General features: G+C 26.6%; 2 protein-coding genes across 4 annotated transcripts in view; one reads left to right on the top strand and one right to left on the bottom strand.

Annotated features, from left to right (window-relative positions):
* The first annotated feature begins 49 nt into the window (after positions 1-49).
* On the top strand, positions 50-16,827 carry LOC107436290 (box C/D snoRNA protein 1). 3 transcript variants are annotated; one of them, XM_016047935.3, is made up of 8 exons: positions 50-174; positions 629-800; positions 3,086-3,258; positions 4,592-4,683; positions 7,085-7,191; positions 10,143-10,211; positions 13,801-13,956; positions 16,615-16,827. In XM_016047935.3, the coding sequence occupies exons 2-8, from the start codon at positions 658-660 to the stop codon at positions 16,736-16,738; spliced, it is 864 nt and encodes a 287-aa protein (XP_015903421.1). In that variant the 5' UTR covers positions 50-174; positions 629-657; the 3' UTR covers positions 16,739-16,827. The 3 variants fall into 3 exon arrangements, with proteins under 3 accessions (XP_015903421.1, XP_015903423.1, XP_015903422.1); XM_016047936.3 differs by having other exon boundaries at positions 147-283; XM_016047937.4 differs by lacking the exon at positions 629-800 and having other exon boundaries at positions 89-174.
* A 3,390-nt stretch (positions 16,828-20,217) lies between these two features.
* LOC107436289 (uncharacterized) overlaps positions 20,218-21,196 on the bottom strand; it is a 50,297-nt gene continuing 49,318 nt past the window's right edge. Inside the window, exon 15 of the mRNA XM_016047932.3 lies at positions 20,218-20,609. Coding sequence (XP_015903418.1) covers positions 20,500-20,609 — 110 coding nt within the window. The 3' untranslated portion in view covers positions 20,218-20,499. The remainder of the gene's footprint in view (positions 20,610-21,196) is intronic.

Here is a 21,196-nt window from a genome sequence, read left to right as displayed (position 1 = left end):
TTAAAAAGGCGGGCAGCCAAGCAACAGCTAGCTCCACAAGTGGAGTGTAGCTTTTCGCTTTTCGTTGGTTTCGCTTTTGGTTGAACTAGATCCGTAACTTAAATGTGACTGGCTGGTATGATTGTTTTGTTTATGTCTTGGAGTAAAACGTGAACGCATGCTAGATTGTTTTTGGTAAACTTTTGAGGAACTTATTTTAATTTGTTTTACGAAAACCGATTTGTTAAAATATGTTATAGGATTTCTTTGATACATCTTTAAAATATTGGCCTTTTTAATTGTGGTATTTAAAGAAGGGTTATATCAGTTTAAAAATATATAATATTTCGTACACAAATAAATTCATTAATAATTTCAACTAAAACTTTCATTAAAAAAGTTTCAATTATTGCTTAAAAGGATTTGCGTAATAAATGAATCTTGGGGATATTATCATCTTACGTTTTACTAAAGGGATTAATCGAGTACATCGCGAAGAACGCAACTAAAAGAGTGTTTTTTGTTCTTAATTTTTAGAAGACTACTTTTAATTTAAATTATTCATTTAATTAATTACAGAAATTTTTATTTTGGGTAATATTATTCTGTCTGAATTTTAGAAAGCTTTATTTCCCCCCCTTTATTTCAGAAAAAGTAGCTGTTGTCTATTTTTTGCTAATGGAAGTGCTGACTCCATCACAGATACTCTGCATTGCAGAAAGCGAAAAAGAAACCGTTAATTTACCTGTTGACAAAAATATCCCAATTGTACCGTTCAAAGATGAATTAAAACAAATTAAAAGTGGTGCTGTATTTCAAAAGTAAGCCTGTTGCTATACTTTTATAATATTTTTCAATATTTGAATTTTGATAATAATTTTTCTCTAAATCTATGTCATTAGTACTGTAGCAAAAAGTTCATTTGTAAGGGTGAAAGCTATGTATGTAAACATGTTATTTATATATATTTATTTGTACATTTTATTATAAATTTATTAGTAACACACTAATAAGGTAAAGAAGTCAAATTTTTTGTTTCTTTCGTTATGCTCTTTTAAAGAGCTAAAACGAATGTTTTCTGTTAAGAAATACCTATGAAGAGAATTTTATGATTAACTAATTTATATCTATTAAAGAGTGCCTACATTTTGAATATTTAATTATAAAAATTTTTCAAGTAAAAGTGCAAGAATACCAATTGAAAAATTAAAGAACATTAAACAAGGTTGGCAAGTTTCTGCCAAGGTGGTTAAAACCACTGGTAGAAACCCGTTAAAACTGGCATGGCTGAAACCATTTTCTGCCACATTTGTGGCAGAAATTCAGAAAATGACATAAAAGTTAAGTACTGATATTGATATACAATGGATAATTCATAGAAAAAACATTTAAATGTTAATCAAAGTGATCAGTAAAATTGCTGTTTACATTTAGGAATCAGTGAATCTAACCAATTATATTACCTCTTACATACAGCGAAGATTAAAACTGTTACTGTTATAACAATTGGATTGTTGTCATGCAAATTATGTCTTGAAAAGAAAAAGAAATATTTGAAAGTAGCTCTATTCAGTTACATTAAGAGTTAAATGATAATAATTTCTGAATTTCAGAGTTTAATATAATAAACTAAAATGTAGTATTTATTATTACATAACTTTTCTTTATTTAATATAAATATTATATATACTGCACTGCACTCTTTATATTTAATGTAAACAAAATAATATATATTTACAAACAATGAATTAAAAAGTTTGTTACAGTTAAATTTTTTAGTTTACTTAAACAAAATGTCATTAAGCAATGACCAGAACTAATGTAAAGGTTTTTCTAGTTTATGCCAGTTTTTACCGGTTACAACCAGTTTCTGCCACTGGCATGGCAGAAAGCCAACCCTGACATTAAATCAAATAAGGCATCATTCTTCCTCAAAGCAGCTTGTTAGGTAGGTCATGCTCTGAGTGAGTGAAAGGTGCATTTCCATACAAAATACCATTTAAAATGATATATGCATACTAATGCAAACCTGTAGGAACTTGCCTCCCATATGCCTTTTGCTTCCCACTATGTGTGGTCACCTTACAGTCATTATGAACCAGAATTCATAGTTAATTATAAGAAGAATTTATATAACAATAATTTTACTGAAGCAATTAGATAAATATATTAAGACAATAACTTTTTAATGCTCATTGTTTGATATCTCAGCAGATTAGCTAAATCTGGTGTCAAATCCCTAGTCAAGTTACAATATTATATCCGAAAGGCTAATGATAGTGTTTTTATTGTGAGAGGAGTTAGTTACTATTAAATTTTTTGCTTACCTGTTTGATAATTTTTGCAGGATGCTCAGTAGATGGAATTGGTCGATGACCCTAAATCTCGATGTTTAAAAGGCCGAAACTTCCTAGAAATCTTTGTTGTTATTAAGTTTTAGTAAGACTTACCATTGTCTAAGCTGTTAAGACTTAGAAATTGAGTCCATGCTTGGTTGTGTGTCTTATATTGACTATGATGCCTATTAATTTTCATATTATAATTCAGATATTGTCAATAACTTTGTTTGAAATGTTTTGTTTGGGGTTCATCCGTCATGTCTTTTACTATGCATATACAATCGATTGTTGGTGAAAGACATACTGATAATGTTTAGTTAGTAGAGATGTAAGTTAAAAAAATATTAGTTTGTTTTAAAATTAAAGCTTATTTTTAAAGATATTTGCATAGTAGCTATTAAAGTACCATTTATTGATTCCACTATTTCATTCAATTAAGGCCNCTCCCAGATTTCTGAGGAGTTTTAACCGTTTTACTGACCACCAGGGGCTAAGGTTTCCTCCACTCTTCCTCCCCATAGACAGTTCACTTCCTTTTTCAGGTGCCAACGGCCTTAATGAAAATTATAATATTGGGTAATGATCCATTTATGGCCAGTAAATTGTAAATTAGTCTCTGTCTCTTGCATATTGTAAAATCTTGTTGAACATAAGGTTTTATCATGTTGTAAAAAGTTTATTTTTTATTCAAATGAATCTAGTATTCTTTTCTGTTATTGAATTTTGTTTAATTTTTATTTTATTTTATTGGTTTATTATTTTCTTAGAATATGCTCATCTTGTCAAGCTCCTTCAAAATATCAATGTCCAAAGTGTTCAATTCTGTCTTGTTCTGTTAACTGTGTGAAGGCTCATAAATTGGAAAATAACTGTGATGGGATGAGAGAAAAGACTGCATTCATTCCGGTAGAAGAATTCAACGACTCTCAACTTCATAGCGGTAATCACATTAATGTTTACCTTTTTTAACATATGTAACAGATTTTATAGAACTTCCAAAAGTGTAGATGAAAGGCCTCAATATAATTCCCCTACCCCCAATAAAACCAAGGACGACTCCAGACTTTGCCAGGCCAGGGGACAGGTCTCCCCCGAGAGGGGGGCTCAAGAAAATTAATTCAAATATTTAAATTAAAACGAATTTTATACTTTATATTTACGAATTTTATACTCATTTTTTTTCTTTCTTTTTGTTATGGATGTATTTTGTACTGTATGGCGCAGTTTTCCACACATTGTAAGCTTAAAATTACTTCTGTAATAAAAAAAAAGTTGTAGCAGTCACCTCTATTTCAAAAAAATTCTACGCTTCTTACTCTCAAAATGTAAAATAAGTGTTTTACATTTTGCATTGAAAATTTGAAATTTCATGCACATTTAAAAAACATTTTTATATGAAAATGTTATTTTTATATGCATCAATTGGCTTTTGAAACATTTTTGCAATTTTTTTTTAAGTGTTACATAGTTTAATTTTACAAAAAAAAAAGGCTTTTTTAATCAGGGGACTTGATGTTAATATATATATATGACAAATAAATACAAAGATACTTACAATTTCACCTTATGATTCCTTTTTCTTCTCGAGGATGCTTTTAAAGTGAACATCTATGTTCTGAAAAATGCGAATTTCTCCATTTGAGAAAAAGACTGAGTCATTCGGCTCAAAATATAAAATTCAAACTATATAGCTAAAATTTGTGATGATTTTTCAATTTGCAAATTTTAAATTAATGTAGGAGAAATGAGTTTTAATAAACTTACATTTTTAAAAAATTTGCCACATATGGCTGCTGTTTGTCTGCCTTATGTTTTCGGTTCTCTGCAGGGCTGAAATCAGACTTACCACCAAAATTTCTGGTTTGCCCTACAGACGCTTTTTACATATTGGCATACGCCTGCTATGACCTTTATAGTATGACCTTAATAACCTTTCACACAGTTAATTAATTACTGTTTACCACATGTCAACGTGAAACCTTCTTTCCTCTATGATTTGAATTTTCTTTTGTTTTTGTAGTTATGAATTTTAAGTCACAAAAAATCGAAACAAAGAATTAAGGAGTTAGAAGCCCAAATTTCAATATATTTTAAACTTTCTATTCATTAACTTTGGTAAAAATACCTAAAGGAAGAAATTTATTTTAAAATTTGGCAGGATTTCTGTTTTGAAATTATTAGTGCAATATATATATATATGTGTGTGTGTGTGTGTGTGCCATATTATATGTAAACTGATAACTTTTGAAGCCTGAATTTTTCTCTTGTTCTAGATTTTCATTTTCTTGAAGATGTGCGCCGAGATATTGACATAGCTCGACGAGGGAAGAAGGGTAAAGGTCTCTTGTTTGGTCTTTTACCTCATGTAAGATATTACCTTATAATCGTTTTATTAATTTATTATCGTTTTATCAATCGATTTATTTAAAATTCTAAACATAAATATAGAATATGGAATGTAATATTGTAACCACATTCCTATATCATCCTTTTCAATTAATGTCCATGTGTATGTAACAAAGGGGAAAAAAAAAGCAGTTTGTAAATATTTTTGTTCAAGTTAGTTTAAAAATATACATATTTTAATATTTTTTTGTGCTAATTTTAATATTGAGTTATTGGGAATTTCAAATGAATGTTGAATCTTAGGTGGTTTTAAATTTTTATAGCCTATTTCTATGAAGGTGTCTTATTGTGAGGGTTAGTCTTGTCCTTAAATTGTAATAAATTCTTAAGGAGTACTAATTTTTCCTTCTCCCTTAGAGGGGGAAAAGTCCAATTTTCTGTTATTTATGGAAATAGAAAAATTCAGAAACTTGATGCAATGTAATAAAAAGCCATATTTTTTAATTTATCAGAAAAGCAGTTTTAGTAAAAAACACCACTATTTCATTGTATTCACTAAGATGTTTCTGTATATTACGTTTTTACCAATATTCAAAATGATTTTGAATAAAATAGGCTTGTTTAAGTATTAGGGGAATTTAAGAGGTTTTAATTCATGTTTTATGAACTAGTTTTTTACTCTAAAGCTCTTTTTATGAATTTGTTCTTTTAACTTTCAAACGCTATGCTTTTCTTGACAGTGATAAAAGGGATCAATGCTTTTTTATATAAAGAAATAAGGTACCGGCGAAAAGCAAAACACGGACCACACTTAATAACTTCTAATCTACGGAGGATTGATCTGCTCATTCTAGGACTCAATCCTAAATGTTTGAGGAGTGTCTGCAAATATGCTAATTAATGCAGACAATATTTTAGTTATGAAATCAGGTACAAAAACATACTATATAGTTCCTGTGAAATCGAATTTTAAAAAAGTCTGATATGTCAAATTAGATTTCTGAGTAATAACTCTACTGTTTTGGCACCATATTTTCCGAGCGTCAGACATAGATCTTATTAACACTCAGCCACAGAGGCCTTCTCATTGCCTATGTTGATAAACCCGCAAAAGATTTGCACAAATCAGATTGGAAACATTTTTTGAGTTTAAACTTTGTCTCTTTATTTAACTAACATTAAAAGTAGTTGCCAGGAATCGCTACAAACTACGGGTTTTTTATGATTTTTTTATTCTACTACTCACTACTCTACTTCTGTTAAAAAGTAGCGCACTTCACTACAAACTACGGAAAAAAGTCGCGACTGAAATAGTTTCGCTACCTGTAGTGCACTATTTCCGATCACTGGGACTGTCTGTATATGCAGAATGTAATAGTAATATTTTGTTGATAAAATTTATTATTTTTAAATTTATTACATTTCAGTTGGAGAAGTTGAAATGTGCCAATTCATGCTTTCTGATTCTCTGATAAATGTTCATTTTGCAGAATTTTTTTTTTTTTTACAAAATGATTATGAAATTTAAATTTAAAAAATAATTGCATTTAATTTGGAAATAAATGCAATTCTATTATGAAATCAACTGGTTTAACTTTGTATATCCAGTGTTTTGTAATATAATTAGCTATTTTGATCAATAGTAGTTATTGTAGATATTTTTTTATTTATTTATTTATATTTGACATGATAGTTGTAAGTTGACTCATCCAGTGTTTTCTAAGTAAGAAAAATAAAATTTATTTCATGGATCCATATGAGAGAGTTGTAGTACAGCTAATTAGTTTTTCCCTTAGATTGATAAAAAATATCACCATTTTCCAGTTTGTAAACTGTATCAGTTGGTTTTGTACAATTATTATTATTTCATGATTTCGAGATGCAGTGGAACATGGTTTATCTGGAAGTTAATTAACCAAATTATTCACTAAATTAGTTCAAACAAGGACCATAAATTTTGTTTGAACTAGTTTCTCCAGTAAAGAAACAAAATTCTTCTTTTTCCGTTTATGAGCATGATTTAAGTTCAGCTCTAAAAACTACAATTGTCAGTCCACAGACTGGAAAAAGCATGAAGTAACCTACAGAATAATACTGTAGGCAATTTTTAGATTGTCTCTATATCTGACTTTTTTGTTAACTAAATCCTGGATAATTAGCACTTCAGCTTTTGTGCTTAGCTTGGATAATCTACGCTCTATTGTATTTTATAAATTTCACATTTAGTTTAAATTTCAGACATTTTTCTGTGTGTATTTCTTGCTTCCATAACCAAGACTAATTACTGTGATAGTATGTTTTTTTAAGTGTGATTGGAATTGGAGATAAATTTCAGTTGGTGCAGACTGTCGCATAAATATTTTTTATTGAAATTAATTTTATTTTAATCAATATTAAAAATTGTTCTTCTCTTCTTTCAGCATTTATTTAAATTGCAATTGGTTGCAAGATTGCGCAAAACAGATTTGCAAATATTACCTGTGGCATTTTCCAAGCGAGCACGCAACACTACGTATCTTAGATATGGGTAGGTATATTTTTAAAAGATGTAAACATACATATATTATTTAAATTCTGTTTTACTTCAATTCAACTAGTTTATTTTTTTATATTAAAGAAATTCATTGTTCATTGGTTGTTTATTTAACATGCATTTGTTTTAGTGTTGGTGGTTGAATTTTAATGCATAATTTGAAAACTTGATAACATTTCAGGTCAGGGAAACTCACAGGTCAGGGAAAGCCTGAAATTGTCAGGAAATTTTATTTTGACTCTAAAAAACCGAAAAAGTTTCAGTTTTTTGCAACAACCAGTAAAATTCCTACATCATACATAGGAAATAACCTGTATCAGAAACATCAGTAACAGTAACCAGATTTTGAGATTTGAGTTAAATAATTCTAAGTTTTGCATTTTAGTAAAATCTCCATGCTTCAATCCTCATTCAATGATATTTTTTTGCTTACAAAATCTAATATTTGTCATTACAAGTAAAAAATCAGTCTTTTAATGAAAAATTGCATAGCTGTGGCCTAAAATATGCTGTGGATTTTCTTCAAAATTTTTGTGATATACCTGGAAAAGTCGAGGAATTATTTTTTTTTCTCTTATTGAGTGGAAACCATGTTTAAAAATGATGTGAAATTAAAATTTTACAAGAACTTTTACTTCATATTTCTAAAGGCCCTCTTTTTCTTACTAAATTGTTTATAAATATCATAATTTATTGTGTAATAAATACCATCTTCAAAATGATATGGCCGAAACATAGGAGCAACGAAGGCATTAAAAAGGAAAGATCAAAAATCCCATAACATAGAGTAGTAAAAGCTATCGGAAGCAGCTAAACTTTATGTTCCAATATTAGAAAAGGTCCATCATAACAACAATGTTTGTCTCTAGGCTTCTGGGCCATAATTTTAAGCATTTTTTTTCTCCTGTATTATTTATAACGTGTGGAAATACAGTGTAGAATAAGTTTTGTACATTTCCCATGCATGTTAAACTTATGTTGTGTTATCCTTCTGTCTGTCCCCCTTTTTAATTTCTATTCCTGTTTAGCTCTTTAATTTTTGTCCTGTTATTTTGAAGCAATCTATATAATGATTAATATGTCTGCCTTTAAAACTAGATATTTTATATTAAAATGTTTTTGAAGGAAAAGTTTTTATCTTAGAGTTATGTGTATGAGTGTAGAAATTACAAAATATTTCGTGAGCATGAAGATTTTGGGCAAAAAAAATTTCTTAATATAGCATAAATAAAATTTAAAAAAATTTACTTTATTTTTGATAAAAAAGAATTTTTTCTCAGCATTTAGTTTTAAAAAAAAGAGTTTACACGTGTAAAATTTTTTTTCTTGTATGTAGAAAATAAGGAAAAAATTCGTTTTTATAAAGCATCAATTGAAAACACATTGCTTGATTTTATTGTAATTATGCTGCTTCTAAGCCTACAAATTTAAATAGGAATATTTTATTAAAATATATTGTTTTTATTTCTTAAAACTAATAGGGCTGGTAGTCGCAAATAGGAAACAGAAACAGCTTCATTAATTGATGATAACATTACTTGAAAACACTTTTGCTTACTTTTTATTGTAATTATGCTGTTTATAAGCCCAGTAATGTAACTAAGACTATTTCTTTTAATATATTGTTTTCATTTCTTGAAACTAATAGGACAAGTAGTAGCAAATAGAAAACGTAAAAACAGCTACCCTATTTGGCATCTTAATTGAAAAAATTTATTATAAATACTAAAAGCATCAAAACAACATTTAAGAGTAAACATAACAAAGTTTAACAAAACGAAAACATTTAAATTTTACAAGAAACAACAATTCTATACCAAATATAACGAGCATAGCTCAAAAAAAAAATCAGTTTCAAAACAATCAAAAACTTGTAAATGCTTAACAATTCCTTAGCACAAGATAGGGTTAGACGCTACCTATATTCATAATCTTTATAGTTTTATAAGAGAGCAAGGGCACCGGCAGAATAATATAAAAGGGGGTGCAACTCTCTAACAAACTACCCCCCCCCCCTCCAAAAAAATTTATTATTTTTTAAATATTCTGTTATTACATTTTGTTTTGTTATTACATATACTTTCATTTTTTAATTTTTTCAATATACATTTCTTCATTGTTAACAAGATATTTTTCAAAAAAGTACGAATTTCGTGTACTTGCAAATTTTGCCACGAGAAACTGCATTGATGGCGTTGGTATAGCTACTGACTTTGAAACAAAAATAACTACAAACAGTAGTTTCGTATACTAATGTGTTTGCGCACGATTAACATTGGTATTTATTGTGTTGATGAAGTTTCACAGTTGTGAGAAGTCAGTTTGTGTTATACACCTTTGTTAAACTAAATAACTAATAGAAAATATAATATTTCTTATATTTTATGAAATGAAATTTAAAAATATAGCTTAGATATCTATCAAGTTTGTGCATGCTCAGTGTGCATAAGAAAAGAATCAAAGATGACTCATTGAAAAAGTTATAAACTGATTTGGACAGCAAACAAGACGATTACAGTTCTTATTTGATTAAATAATTTTTTAATTGTTATGCATCAATAATTACTAAATTATTTGTTTTTCAATAAAAATATGTTTAATAAAAAAATTTATTACAAATTTTTTTTCTGTATCTCTTTAATTGTTTAAAAAAAGGCAGGGGGGTGCAAGTGCACCCCCTTGCACCCCGCTGCCGGCGCCCTTGTAAGAAAGGTATGAACACAATATATGTATTATTTAATTATATATATATACTAAGTCTTACACTTTTTTTTGTTCATTTCGAATCAATATATTTCATTCAAAATGTTGTTTAAAATCTTTTTCAATGTCTTTTTGTCTTAACATGTATTATCATTTTTACTTAAAGCAAATTTTTATCAGCAAATTATTACTTTTATTATTATTTATGTGGTGATTTGATGGTTATTAATCTTTATTCTCAGTGACAAAAAAATCTTCTGGAGAGTTGAATGGGAATTTCCTCATGTTGAATTTTCATGTGTTGATGAAAGGTAATTTCTTTTGATTTTATTACTTTTCTTAACATTTAACAGAGTTAGTAGTACAAATTAAATTTTTTTTATCTGCAAAACGCATTGAATTTCTGTATGTTTTTGTTAGGTTTTTATTACAATGTGCATCGAGGTAACTGTTTATCTATTTATTTTTCTACCATCTGCTATGTGGTTGGTCTATTATAGTTTCTCCCATTCTCCGTACAGGCTGAAAAAGGTAAACAATCAATAAATAAATCAACAATAAATGACAAAAACATACAATTAATAAAACTAAAATAATCCCAATGTTTTTTTTGTTACTGTCTGTTGCTCCTGTGGCTTTACGTTATTAGATTCAACAGAACACATTTTTAGTAGTTCATTCCTTTAAAATAAAGTTTAACTGTATTCAGTATCATCTGTCTTAATGCTGCTGCTCTAGGCCAACTCATGATATTTAAAATGTTGGCCAGGTGGCCGAGAGGTTAGCGTGCCTGACTGTGAAGCCAACGGCTGTAGATTCAAATCCTTCTTAGAGCCTAGGTGTTTTTCTCTCTGCGCTGTCCTCTGTTATGTGTGAATGTGGTCCACCCTATGAACAGATATCTGTTGCAGTGTGTAGGTAATGTTGCTCGCCTCCATAACTTTGGTGTCAAGGTGCTCATCAGGTACTAATGTGAAATGAGCACTTCCAGCACCTTCCATAGAGAAGAGTGATAAGTTCAGTGTCTGCCCTTAAAAAAAAATTTTTTTTTTTAATGTACCGCAATCAAGCAATTTTATCCTCTGCTTATATCTTGGAGTGATCATAAAAACCCATTTCCACAGTATCTAAAATAAAATTGCATAGTCTTTACACTGTTTTAATGGGTACTAATTTTACTCATAAAATGGTTTATACCTAAATTAGTATACTTGGTACCTATCAAATCTGCTCCAATTACCATGCCAAAATTAAGCATCATTGGTGACAATAATAGCATGGCAATTTCTCCTAACTGAACCAGTACCATTTCTCTATTAATTTTTGCTTTTTTTGTACATAGCTTACTTTTTTATTTCTATTAGTACTTATTACCAAAATTATTAAGCATCATTGGCATCAAAAAATTGTATGTAGAATTTTTAATTTTCTCCTAAACAAATTAGTACAAATAATTTGGCTTTTTAATGTTTACTTTTTTATTTTGATTAATACTTATAACCAAAACTAATTGAGCATCATTGGTGCCCAAAATGGTTTAAATTTTTTACTTTTTTTCCTAATTGAATTAGTACCATTTCTCCAATAATTCTGCTTTTTTGTATACAGCTTATATTATTTCAGTTAGTACCTATTACCAAAACTGATTAAGCATCATTATAGGACTGGTGGCCTTATAAAATATAGATGTCTTTATATAAATATATACGCACAGTGAAACCTCCAGGAAAGACCACGTTTATGTGGTGACCTCCTCTATTTAAGACCACTTTTTGGAGGTACGGAATTTTTTCCATAGATTTAGTGTTGAAGAAAACCTATAGGATAGACTATTAAAACATCTCCCCCAAATACAGAAAAGATGAAATAATGAAACACGAAAAATATCAAAACAAAAAATATTTTCAAACAAATAAGTAGATTAAAATGTGCTTTTATTTGGAGAGTTCTTTTTTGACGCTCTCTGTAAGAGATCTGCAACCTCATGTTGCAGTAGAAGTGCATTAAGATTATGCTAGCAATGATTTATTTTTAGAGTTGAAAGTTAAATTTTTAAAAAAAAGTTATTTTGTAAAAAACTAAGTATTTCAAACATGCATCTTGTAAATCTTTTTGGTATAAAATTAAATACATACTGAAACAAAAAACATAATTTTTTATTTTAACAGAGATTTATTAAATAGTTCTATCATTGATAATTGATAAATTTATATTTAGACATAATTTTATTGATAGGTATCATTTCTGTTACGCTAAATTTTAATCATTGATCTGATTTTCATAATGCCAATACAAGTGGCATTTTTGCACCAAGAAAATTACTCTGATTTAAATTAAAATCATTTGAGAAAAATCATGTACCTTTGATAACATTTTGAAGTCAATGGAAATAACCCCTAAAAACAACCAAACTCCATTAATGATCATTTTACTGTGGAACAGAGAGTGGTCACTCCCAAGAGGTTTCACTTTATAAGTCTTTTTATAAATAGTTAAAAACGCCTCCTATATATTTAAAAATTATTCTATATTATAATTTTTTTTTACATTACCAACTACTGTTTTTTTTTTTTTTTTTTTTTTTTTTTTTTTTTTTTTTTTTTTTTTTTTTTTTTNTTTTTTTTTTTTTTTTTTTTTACATTACTACTACACACAATAGGGGCAATTTCATTAACTAATAACTTGATGTTTCTCGGAGAAACTGAAAATATTGCCATTGATAAAAATATTGGAACAGTGCTTTTGATCTGAAAAAAATATAATGAAATTGTTAGCATATATTATATTATAGTTATTTTAACTTGTAATGGCAATCCTCACATGCTCTCATGTTCAAGTTTTTGTGGAACAAGTCTTCTTTGTTTATAAGAGAAGAGAAAAATTCATTAAGGGCTGTTAAATTGGAGAAAAGAAGTAAAATTAAGGCTAAGTTTAAGCACATTAGTTGGTCTGAGAGTTATTTAAGATTTGATTTTAAACAAATGCAGTTGGTATAAGTTACAGTGATAAGCAAAATTATGGGTTTTTTTTTCAATTAAAAGTTAACAGATTTAAAATTGTATTGAAAAATTGAAAATATCTTTAATAAGTTTTTAAGAAAAAATGTAAATATTACAAAAAAATGATGACAATGTTTTTGAAAATGTTGTACTAAATAATAAAATGTTTAATATTAATGCATATTTGAATTATGCATTTGCATATATATTTCATAAAAATTGAATTAAAATATTTTATTATTAAATACTGAAAAACAAGCTAAAATCAAAAAAGTATTAGATAATTTTTATTTCCTTAATTTTTTAAATGACACAATAAATTGTTTTTTAGTTGTTGTATAATAATAATTGTTAATTATTTTAACTGCAGTTTTGCAAACAATTTTTCAAAATTATTCTAGAAAAACATGTTTAAAAAAATAATAAAACATGTCAGTAAATTTATTAAAAAATCAATATGCAATATAAGAAGAAAAAAAATCAAAATTTATTTATGTACAACTTTTTTTTCTATGTCATATTATCATAAATTACTTTTTAACATTCAGATTTATAATTGCAATATTGAAATGAATTGATAAGATTTTCATTGTTATGTTTTTGCTTTCTTTTTATGTTCTTTTTAAGTATAAAAAATTTTCTTGCTTTCTGCTTCATGAATAAGAGTAATAAAAAATTTACTAAAAGAGAGAGGTCAATAAATTTATTCTTTTTTATTAATTAATTATCTATTTTTATGTTTTGGACAAATTAGTGTAAAATTTAACTGATTTTCAAATCATTATTTTTTATATGCTAATATGTGATTGTTTATTTCAAATCTGCGATATTACATGTAATAATAAGATGTAACTAAGTTTTTATTTATAATAAATTAACGTTTAACATTTCTATTTTTTAGAGTTGATGAAGATGAAATCCTTGGAAGTTGTGTTGATAAGTACATCAATGAAAAATCAGAGCATTCAAATGAGAAACTTTCTTATTACCATTCATTAAAATTTTCAGAAATAGCTATTTTAATGAAGGATGGAAATAGCCCTTCAAAAATGGATCAGTAAGTAATAATTATGATCTAACCATTAGCCCTTTAACTGTTACTATGAAATCACTTTTGTATATTTGTACAAAAATCTGCTGTGCAATCTTCTTGCACTTCCAAACTGAGAAAAAGATTAATGAGATAAGGATCTTTGTACATTTTAAAAAAAGTTGATAATCTTTTTACAGTGTTAAAAAAGATATACAGTGAAACCTGCAGGAAAGACCACCTCCGTGTAGCAACCACTTTTAAGAGGTACAGAATTTTTCCATAGACTTTGTGTTGAAGAAAACCTTTCGGAAAAACCATTAAAACCTGTCCCAGTGACCATGCAAACATCTGCACCAAATACCGAGAAGATCAAATAAGGAAAAATAAAAAAATATCAAAACAAAAAATTTAACAAAATAAATAAGCAGAATAAATTTGAAATATCTGTGTGCGGCTCTTATTTAGAGATCCAGGGTGCGTAGCGTTTTTAAAAGTGTCTTAAAGGTGCTTATTTTTGTTTTTTTAAAAGCCCTTTAAGGTGCTTTTTTCATTGGGTGTTTTTTAAAAGTGCTTAATTTTCCCTTTTTCAAAATGAGATTTTTCCTTTACCATGTTGATTTTAGTTGCGAATTATGCAGTTCACATTTTTCTATTTCAACGTTTTCGCAATTCATTCAACCCCAATCTATTTCGGTGTATTGTCAGTCAGCAGCGTATGAAAACGTCATTCGTTTTATATTATTCAAAACTTCATGATTTTTAACACTTGTCAAAAACAATGTCAAAAGTTTTTTTTTTTGACATGATGGTTGAAACGAGATAAAACCGTCAATTGTCAAAAATTTTCCAACTCTGCCCAATTATGCTTTTTTAAAGTGCTTAAAAATATCTTTTGAGTGCTTAAAAAGTGCTTATTTTTTGTTGAATAATTTGGCTGTGCACTCAGGAGAGCTCTTTTTGACACTACAAACTCAAGTTGCAATTGAGTGCACTAGCGACAATGCTATCAAGGGAAGTTATTTTAAAAAAAGCAAGCATCTCAAACAAAGAAACTTCTCATCTTTTAAAGCTAATTAGAGTATGTATACAACTAGTGTTTATGGTATAAAATTAAATGCAAACTTAGATGCAAAATAGCTTTATCATTCATTATTGATAAATATTTTTACTCATAATTATATCAGATGGATCATTTTTATAGATGCTTAATTTTATTGGTAAATTTATCTTTTCATGGCGGCAACAGTAGTGACATTTCCACACCAAGAAAATGACACTAACTAAAATTTAAATCATTTGCAAAAAATTTTGTACCTTTATGCACGAATGTTCTGTTATGAAAAAGCATATTTCAGATTTTTCTTAAACCCATATACCTCCTTATCAGAAAAAATATGTAAGTTATTATTGTCTCCCCCTGTGGTTGGTTAATATAGTTAAATATTTTTTTCTAGTTAGTATGCATTCTTTTTACTTCGTGCAATTTAAAATAGCAGATGCTGATTGCTTTTGCTTAGAAGAAAGCTACAAATTTGATCTAGATCAAATCAATTTTTGTTTTTTTATTTAACCAGCAAATACAAATTATATGTTTCTCATAAGAAAGTTGCATATCTTACTAGGGAGATATTTTAATAGTATGTCCAAGTTAGGAAAGAAATATAAATCACAGTTGTCTTGCTGCAAATTAGTTATTCATGATCTATTATTTGTGTAAGGTGTGAAAAAAAGGGTGAACACCCTAAATAATAGTTTCAAAAAAGTTGTGTATTTAAAATTTGGTGTCTCAAGTTTGGTTTCAAACTGTTCAACTGATTTCATTCGAATTTTTTATTTTGCAGTTTAAATTTACATTCTTATACTTTACAATTTAAAATTATTTTTGCATAAAGTTATTTTTGGATAAATGAATTTCATGATTGTGTGCAAATATTTTCCCATTAATTTAAAAAATTCTCAAGTTATGGCAAAAATATGCAAGAGGATCAAGAATCTGAATTTGTTTTTTAAAAAAATAAAGTTATATATTTATTTAGAGGAATTACATTTTTGTCTGGTTATAAGTAAATTAAAAAAAATTCTAGTTCTTATAAGTTATTTACACATACTCCCCCAATATATAATAAGAATAAATATAATTTTTGTGAAATGTACTATTATTAAAATCCTCTTATTTCATGATTGTTTCAATATTGTTTTTTTTCCCAACATAATGTTAAAAATAAATATCTTATATTTAATTGTATTATACCTTCAAATTTTTTTTATGAAAAATAACCAGAAATTAACTTTTAAAGTTTCCATAATTTACAAGCTATTACTATTATTTTAAGATAATATTTACCCCAAAAAAATATTTTTATGAAATATTTGAAATTGGAAATATATTTAATCAAACTATTCTATGAAGTTAGCATTTTACAATAATTTTCTACTTTGTGTATAAAATATACATTTTGTAGTTATTAACTGTTGTAACACTGTAATGTGCTAATTGCTTAAAACTAGAAAGCTGAAAGACATTTTTAAGGGGTGAAAATTTAAATTCTAAGTTTTTATGTACTAAGGAATGTATATATAAGGACAAAAATATTCCAAACTCGGTTATTTTTTTATTAATTAATTATATTTATTTAATTTTATTTATTCTTTTTTTTATATATTTTGTCCTTTGTTTTACAGGTACCATATTCTGGAACTAAATAAAAGCTTGAAGTCCAATTTCAAGTATAAGAAAATTATAGAATATCCAACATTTCTTGTTATATCTAAACTTCACATGTCATGTTATGAGACTGTACCATAAACAATAGGTATTTATTGCATTTACAACAAATGTATTTACTGAGAAAAACTTTGTAAATTTTGTAAAAATAAATTGTTTTATTGCCTATATTTATATTTGCTTGGTTGCATCGTTTTAATGTTGTTAATTAGTATTAGGTTCATCATTTTACTATTTTTAGTCAAATGTACTTTTTACTCCCTTCATTGTGAATAGATTGCAAAACAATGGGCAAGATTTCCAGAGCATAACAATATCTTACCCCAATTTCCTTTATTTTTATAAATTTTTTAATTATTTGCTTTTTTAAGCTGCAAATGGCCCAGTCATTTTCATTAAAAAAACATTTAAAAAAAATTAAAATCAAGAATAATTAGCATAAAATTGAACATAGATCAGGACCTCATTGAAAAAAATCAAGTTATCATACTTCAAGGTTTAGTAATTGACAAATTGGAAAATAATGACTAAAAGTAAATTAATTTATTACAAGTGCCATATTAAATGCTAAGAAAGAAATTTTCCTAATTAATCTATATCTACTACTTACAGATTGTTTGTCATATTCTAAAATCTCATTGATATAATAATAATTATTAGCATTTTATTAAAGCCACAAAATAATAAATTTTTCTGCGTGGTTTTGCAAATTTTTGTGACTAAGAACATGATTATGAAAATACTCTTTTTTTACTGACAGTTTATAAAATGAAATCTACTGCCAATAAATGAAATGCATAATTATCAGTAAAAATATATTACTAAAAAATTTCATGTTATTTTTAACTAATTTCATTTTAATTCAAAGTGTATGCTGAAGTGAAAACAATGATCTTAAGAGTTTCAATAAAAAAAAGTTTTATTCACATATAAAGTAATATTTTACATTTCACATATATTTATACAATGTTGGTACATTTCAAAATGAACAAACAAGTTTTTCGCCAATTGCGAACGTCTTTGATTTGAGAGTGATACACATTTCACATGAAATATGATACCGTATGAAAAGAGTACACACACATTTTTCATACATTTCTATCACAGGAAAATATCTAAGTAGTGGACTAGTTTTGAACTTCAGCAAACATTAAACACACTATATATTACATTATTCCTAAACTAAAACACTTTACTATTTTCAAAATATTTGACTCTTTGAAAATCCAAGTGGAAGAACAGATTAAACATTTAGGGTAAGTTACTTTAGATTTTAAGAAAATAGAAAAAACTATATGATTGGTTCCACTTATTAAAAAAAAAAAACTCTTAAAATGTACAGAGATTATGTGTTTCAAAAATATAGTTCATTTTTTAAACAAGGTTAAAGTAAAGTTAATTTTGAAAACATAAAATTAGACTGTAGTATGTGTACAAATTCTTTTTCATTAACTGTAATACAATGGTTCCTGAAAATTTTATAAATTGTATTAATTTTTTAAACTGAATTTTATTTTATGGTTTTTGTTTTCAATAATGAGTTAAAAAGGTTATTTTATTGCTATCTTTACACCTTCATATTATTGTAGGTTTAATAATAATTCTAAGCATAATTTTAAATTAGTTTAATTTTAATTATGTCTTAATATTTTTTGTCGCATTTAATATAGTAAATTTTATAATTAAGTGACTTATCTACTAATGACTAAGTAGTATTAAATATTGATCTATTTTTCACAACATTCAAAACTCAGTATATACATATTTTCACAGCAGTTATATTCATTCACACATATATATAATATGAATGCTAGTCCATGATCATAGGAACAAATATAAGCACAATAATTTGTTTTAAATTTACAGTATTAAGCTGGCTAATACTAAGCATTAGTAATATCAGTCTATAAGTGTACCCGCATTACATACATAAAAGTCAAAAACTACTGATTTTTCTTGAACAAATCTTAATGTCTTTTTACAAAGATTAAAAATGCCCACATGCATCAATAAATAAATATATATAGGTCAATTGTTTGAATTAGTTATACTACATTCTTTGGTTTACGGCTGACTTTTTATAAATTTATATACATTGATTTTGGCTTACAATACTTTTAGGCATCTATTATCATCTACTATCAGTAATAAAATTGAACTGTTATATATCACTATAAGTAGCTTTCATCAATTCAAGATATTAAAAAATTTTATCTGGTTAAAAAAATATGCAGTTATACATTTGGACATGAAAATTGTTTTCTGAAATTAACAATGCTAACCTTAAAAAAATAATTTAGTATAAAGAAACAGAAGTACTGTAATTATAGCAGAACTAAAAATTTTAATCTAACAAAGATTAAATTTTTTATTTTACCATTCACGTTAGTTTTTTTGCATCAAACATTTATACTTTTGAGTTGGTACCATAATTTGAAAAATTTAATATGTATTAATCTGCATCGATTTCAGACATTTAAATTTAGTATTATCATAAAGGTTTTGATTATATTTTATTATAAAGGTGATAAAAAAAAACATTTGTTTAAACCATTATTATGCAAAATTAGTATAAAACATATCTCTGAGTAACTGAGTTTTATAATTGTTAAAAAACCGATAAACACAAAATGTACAGTTCAAAATATAAAATATGTCATTAAAAGTTTTTCTTTAAATTACAAAAAATGAATGCTTTTATTATTTTTTAAATCAATTTGTTCAATGTCGTTGAAAAATTGATAAATTTCTTTTAAACTCAAATTTATTAGTATTTTTTTTTTTTAACTTACTGAGTCTTAAAAAATTTTGAATCTTATCATTAGCTTCTAGAGCTATGTATTATTTTATGATGATAGATTTATTCACTTATTCTACAGTAATAATTAATAACTAAATTTTTAACTGATTATCAAGTTACATTTATTACAAATCAAATTACAATAAAATGCAAATTGTAACCTATATATATTTTACTTTCATTTTAAATGTTATCAAAATTTTCCACTGTTTAAATTTGCATGTAAAGTCATTAAAATACCCAAGAAAAAAATTCATTGTTCTGAATATAGTTTCCTAAAAATAGTATAAGCCAACAGATATTTAAAAAAAAAAATCATACATTTGAAAATAAATATTTTTTTGCAGTTTTTATTATAAAAGATTTTTTTATTTATTTATATTTGTATATATATGACTTTAAATTTGCAGTGTTTAAAAAACTGCTAAGTTTCAGTGACTGAAATAAAATACAATATCACAACAAAGTTAAAATTGAATTATTTTACAATATTTTTACAAATGCGATGTTTAAGATAAATACAAAGTTATTTTGTATGATTGAGATAATTCAAAATAATTCTACTCCAGTAGCAAATATTTGAATATTGCAAAAATGTAATTATTGCAAAAACATCTTAATGTAATTATCTTCTTTTGTTGCAAAGAAATGAAGATTTTGTGTCAACAGTCGAGGAAGTCCAAAGTGTTCAAAATAAAACTTTTGATCATTTTAGCTCATTAAATTTTGCCCGCTTTCTGACTTATTCTGTAACTTAACATTTTCCCTTTTTTTTTTCCTTCTTCTTTTTTTAAGCAAATAATAAGTTTGCAAATCACTCTTTCACAAATATTCTGTGTTAGAAGAATCATCTCGCCAATTTATTCTCACCCGTGGTCAGCTGCTGAATTTTTTTTTTAAAAAAAAAGAAAATTAGTCACAGTAACGTTAAATCAAACTGTTCACGTTTAACCATCTTAAAGTAGGAAAAGGCGGTTTGTCTTTAGTCCAGCTAAATCACAATCGCTTTGTATGAATATAAATTGTTTTTAGGAATAAAATTTTATCGGTGCCACCGAACAAAAATCAACAGCAGGAAGAGTGTTGTTAGAGGTAGAACATTATTTAGAAGTGATCTAGTTGATGCACTTGCAGGATCAGGACGTGGACGACCTGAAATTTAAAAAAAATATTAAGTCTTTTATATTTTAGGATTTTTTTAAAACATCATTAAATATCAAGTAATTAATAATAAATAATGTATAATAATAAATAAAAGTCATGTAATTTATTTATAATAATCAGGGCTGATTGTGCTCCGGAAAAAATCCTGATTTCCGGATTTTTCGCTAACAGTGATCCGGAAGTTTCCGGAGATCGAAAGTCCAGACGTTTCAAAAAAACATTGATTACTTAAGTTTCCAGAAATCGAATTTTTAAAGGTGGAACTTAAAAACACAGTTTATTTAATTTGTTTGTAAGGGAGAGCCACAGAGATACTTTTTAAGCTTATATTCAAGATTAATATTCATTTTTTTATCACTAAATAGTTGTTATAATCATAAACTAAAGAAAAAGAGACATATTTGTAAATTTTAATTGCTTCTCCAGGTTATCATAGGTATGTGTAAATGGTATAAGTATGTGTAAAATTTTAAATATACTTTTAGTAAACTAAGAAATATTGAGAAAAAGGAAGAAAAAAAAACCTTGTTTAAATTTTTTTCAATTTAAACTGTTTTTTTGTTTTGTTTTTTTTC

This window comes from Parasteatoda tepidariorum, chromosome 4 (assembly GCF_043381705.1).
Source record: "Parasteatoda tepidariorum isolate YZ-2023 chromosome 4, CAS_Ptep_4.0, whole genome shotgun sequence".
Lineage (NCBI taxonomy): Eukaryota > Metazoa > Arthropoda > Arachnida > Araneae > Theridiidae > Parasteatoda > Parasteatoda tepidariorum.
This window is presented reverse-complemented; position numbering and strand designations above follow the sequence as displayed.

Coding starts and splice junctions, on each gene's coding strand:
- LOC107436290 (XM_016047935.3), top strand. CDS start 658: ATGGAAGTGCTGACTCCATCACAGATACTCTGCATTGCAGAAAGCGAA. Junction 3,259..4,591: donor CGACTCTCAACTTCATAGCG/GTAATCACATTA, acceptor CTCTTGTTCTAG/ATTTTCATTTTCTTGAAGAT. Junction 7,192..10,142: donor ACTACGTATCTTAGATATGG/GTAGGTATATTT, acceptor CTTTATTCTCAG/TGACAAAAAAATCTTCTGGA.